This window comes from Lactuca saligna, chromosome 8 (genome assembly GCF_052625555.1).
Source record: "Lactuca saligna cultivar CGN05327 chromosome 8, ASM5262555v1, whole genome shotgun sequence".
Classification (NCBI taxonomy): domain Eukaryota; kingdom Viridiplantae; phylum Streptophyta; class Magnoliopsida; order Asterales; family Asteraceae; genus Lactuca; species Lactuca saligna.
In genome coordinates this window covers 247710364-247714607 of record NC_136424.1, presented here as the reverse complement: position 1 = coordinate 247714607, position 4244 = coordinate 247710364, and the positions used below count along the sequence as shown (strand labels likewise).

General features: G+C 34.1%; 1 protein-coding gene across 1 annotated transcript; it reads right to left on the bottom strand.

Annotated features, from left to right (window-relative positions):
* Window positions 1–233: 233 nt before the first annotated feature.
* Window positions 234–1213, bottom strand: LOC145010583 (uncharacterized). The gene is made up of 2 exons (XM_078969105.1): window positions 769–1213; window positions 234–700 (listed from the first exon to the last, which is right to left on the bottom strand). Exons 1-2 carry the CDS (start codon window positions 1211–1213, stop codon window positions 234–236), a joined length of 912 nt encoding a protein of 303 aa, XP_078825231.1.
* Between the last annotated feature and the right edge of the window lie 3031 nt (window positions 1214–4244).

Here is a 4244-nt window from a genome sequence, read left to right as displayed (position 1 = left end):
AATTATAAAAACATACATCTGACTGAAAGTGCTGAGCGATGAAAATTGACCATTTTAACCTGCTGTTATATATAGTGATGGATTAAGTTGCTGAATAATTATAAAAACATACATATTGTCATACAAAATCTAAATTACACACAAATATAAAATTGTCATACAAAATGTAAATTAAACATAAATCATTTAATATCCAAATAAAAACCTCATGAAATTTAAAATAACATAATAATTTAATGTAAAGTAGGTGAAAGTAGTCGATTTGCAATCTGATCACGCAAAACAAGCATATACTCAATGACTTCTGGACCCCATTCTATGCCTTGTATGTTTTCTCTATCAATTCCCCCACCTTGGACATCAGGAGTAACCATAGTGTCCTCCTCAAAATTTCTAAACAAGTCATCTTCTATATTGTATTTCCTTATAAAATTATGGACCGCGACACAAGCAATGACTATGTCTCTTTGTACTGTAAAAGGATAAGGAGCCATTTGTTTTAAGACTGGGAATCTCGCCTTCAATTCACCATAAGCACGCTCAGTAACATTTCTAAGTTGTGCAGGAGCATAATTGAACCTTTCTTCTCTCGTTAAAGGTCTGCCTCTTCGAAAACCGGCTAACCAATACCTAGTATTGCGGTATGGAGCTATAAACCCACAAGTGTTTGTATATGCGACATCACAAAGGTAATATTTATCTGCAAATGAATGTGACACATATTATATAAAGAAGATAGATAATAAAAGTTATATAAAGATTACAAACCCGATGGAGGAAATGGAAATCCAGAAGTCGAATTGAATGCAACTTCTTTCAAAACTCTCGAATCATGTGCTATACCCTCCCATCCAACCCAAACAAAGGTGAATATGATATCAAAATCAGAAATTCCTGTAACAGTTTGAAAACATTTTCCTTTTCCTCTTCCCCTGTAACGCGTTTGTTGATCAATGGGTACAACCGCATGTACAAGAGTTCCATCTAATGCACGTATTGCTCTGGAAAAAATATTTTTTAACCGCCTATGTTGTTCCGAGTTATGTCTTGTTGGATTAGGAGTTGTTGGTACTATAATTTCTTTTTCAAAACACCTCATTGCAGTTATGACCTCTTGAAAATATTGATGAATCGTTTGTGTGGAGTGAGGAAATCTTCCCTTAACAGCACGAAAACGTTCATTATGTCCTATAACATGTAAGAATATAGCCATCTTCTATTCAATGCTTATTGTTCTACTAGCTTGCAACCAAATTTTTTGGGTAAAAATGGTTTCATAATAATGCAAATGCCTTTTGTGTATGACGCATCATAACGTAACATTGTGTAGGGTCTCCATACATCAAATCTTGCGTATACGCATACCTAATTGAATCGTTATCTCTAATTCTATGAATCCTGATTAGTATGCGTCAGTTTGACCTCAACCAATAAAACACAAGTAAAAGAAAAGCTACAACTTCGCCATCAGAAACCATACTTGACCTGTTACAAACAATTAGGTAACATGTTAAAGTAAAAAAAAAATCATGCACCAAAAAAATTAGTAAACGTATTATTCAATAACAAACATCATGTTTAATATCCAATAACATCCAAAAGTCATGAAAATAACATCATCCAAAGCAACTTCCAAAAAAGTATCAAACATAGGATCTAAAAGTCATGCAAATAATGAAAAGTCATATAACAAAAAACTAATAACCAAACTTTTCTACCCACACCCATCAAAGGTAATCATACTTCCCACCCGCACCCATCACCCACGACTCACAACTAGTATGTGAAAGTCATAACCAAACTTTCTAACATTAGCACTTTTACCAAATAGCAAAAGAGCGGTCTTGTGTCTTTCATCTTCTTCTCCCCATTCCATTGGAACATTATCATCAAAATCATGGACACTAAACTCTTTTACAGGACAAGGGAGTGTAGAAGATGGCCCTGAACTTTGAAAGCCGGTTGAGGTTGACCCTTAAAATAGTTGGGTGTAAAGTTCAGGAAACAGCAGGGGTTTAGTTTTCAATGACAACATGAACTTGTTCAACTATTACAATTTTTATAAATATTAGTATTTTTTATAAAAATAATTATAATAGTATTTATTATAAAAATATTACCTTCCCCTCTTCCTTCCATTGTTCATCAGCCAGGTTAAATTTATTTTTTTATAGGGTCATATATATTGTCGGATTTGTTTTTCAGTTTCACCCAAGCAACATACTTTGATATGTAGTAGTCAAAGTGGTTTCTCATTTGCTTCTGATCAACCTCTTATCGTGTTCGTTCATCATTTTTTCGCGTACTATCTTCCATGAACTAGCCTTATGCCCAGAACCCTCACCAACATTAGTGGTTAGTTCATGGATACATGCATCAAGAAAACTTTTATCCTCACTTTCATTCCAAAGAAACATCCTAAAATAAAAAAAATTCTGATTTTTGATTTCATAGCTTATACACAACTAAGTTTCAGATTCCATAAAATTAGAGCAATGTCTTAGAATCGTTACTAGTGTAGTACTGTAAATAAAAAAATTTACTTTTAGCAAAAATGTAAATGACCATGGACTAAATTAAAATGTACTAACTCAGATTCTTCAAACAAGTCACAATATTGTTATTAATTTAACAAATGTTCATTTTTTAGTCATCACATTCCCAGACCCAAATAATACCATATCCAATTTCATGGATTGTTGGTGTATTTAATTCTAGTTTATCATTTGGAATTATATCACATAATTTTGAGGACCAATGAATATCAAAAGAGATTTATAACAAGCACAAATTCCTAAGGCTTGCAAGTCAATGAAGGTCTAATTTGGGGCATTCTATTTTGATCCATAATCTTTAATTTGTCTTATTGTTCGGTTCAAATTTCATAGAAATTAAGTATTGTATTCCCCAAAAAATAGACCATAATTTGACTTGAGAAACAAATGCTATCACAAGAAAGAAAAAAAATATAATAAATAGAAATAGCCAAGACTTGTAAGTGTTTGAATGTCAAATTTGTGGCCATTTATTCCAATTCTTCATCTTTGATTTGTCTTATACAAATTGTCAAGACATTTAAGTCTCTGAAGTCTAATTTTGGGAAATTTATTCCAAATTTTCAACTTGAATTTGTCTTATACAAATTGATGCTAAAAAACAATATACTTTCTCATTCTTATGGCAGCTGAAATCTATGAGTAAATAAAAGAATGGAGTTTAGATGAAGACTTTTACCAACATTAATCTGACCGACATGCCAAAATTGCTTGAGCGAACACAAAAAGAATTACAAATTAGAGGGTAGAGATTGGCAGGGAGCTTACCTGTTGTAGAAGAAGAAGATCCAACTGAGGGAAGGATGAGATCCGAAGGGAGATGGCAGCAACAGGGAGGGAGATGGTAGCGACAGGGAGCTGTTCGATGGAGGCGACGGAGGAGGCATCTGATTTTGGATGCCATATCTTTTAGGTCACCAGAAAATTTTGAGAGGGTAGGAAGGTATTTTGGCGAGTCAACAACATCTTTAGAGCTAAGCAAGACATCTATTTAGGCCAGACAAGCTGACCGAGACAACTCCTATCAAACACGAAACATCTGACCGAGAAAGTTGAAACATCTGACCCGGTTTGGGTCAGAAGGCTATCAAACAACCCCTAAGTATGGTAGATATTTATTTACTATAAAAGTCATATCTCACCCATACTGAGTCGGATTCTTGCGGAATTTATATTCTTCAATCGTGGTTGCTTAAAGAGTCTCAATATTCTAACCTGCTCTCAAATTGACGCGAGTTTTTTCACACTCATTTTTAAGCCTAACGGTTGACATAAACAAGGAAGAAAAATTCGAATATATTAAAATATACCAGATGGTTACAAGGTTTCTCTTATTACATTTTCACGTTCTATCATTAAATACTAACGATGGTCGATGACATATTTTCTGGGTTGTTATATTCTCCCTCATTAAAAGAAATTTCATCCCAGAATTTAACGGGTAGTCGAAGTGGGGATAGTTGTCTCTCATTTGATCTTCGAGTTCCCATGTGTACTCTAGTTCTCGCTTATAGTTCCATCGTACCTTGACTATAGGAATGCCACTCTCTTTAAGCCTTTTGACTTCACTATCTGGATCTTGTCGAGAGATACAAATAGCATGTCTTAAGAGAGACATTTCTTAAGGTTTGACACATGAAAAAGATTATGTACGCTATTGAGCTCTTGGGGTAAAGCGAGTCGGTAGGC

What these genes read in the sequence shown, in the direction of transcription:
- LOC145010583 (XM_078969105.1), bottom strand. Translation starts at nt 1,213, where the DNA reads ATGGCTATATTCTTACATGTTATAGGACATAATGAACGTTTTCGTGCT. An exon ending in ATTTCCATTTCCTCCATCGG is followed by an intron (nt 701 to 768) that starts GTTTGTAATCTT and finishes ATTCATTTGCAG; the next exon opens with ATAAATATTACCTTTGTGAT.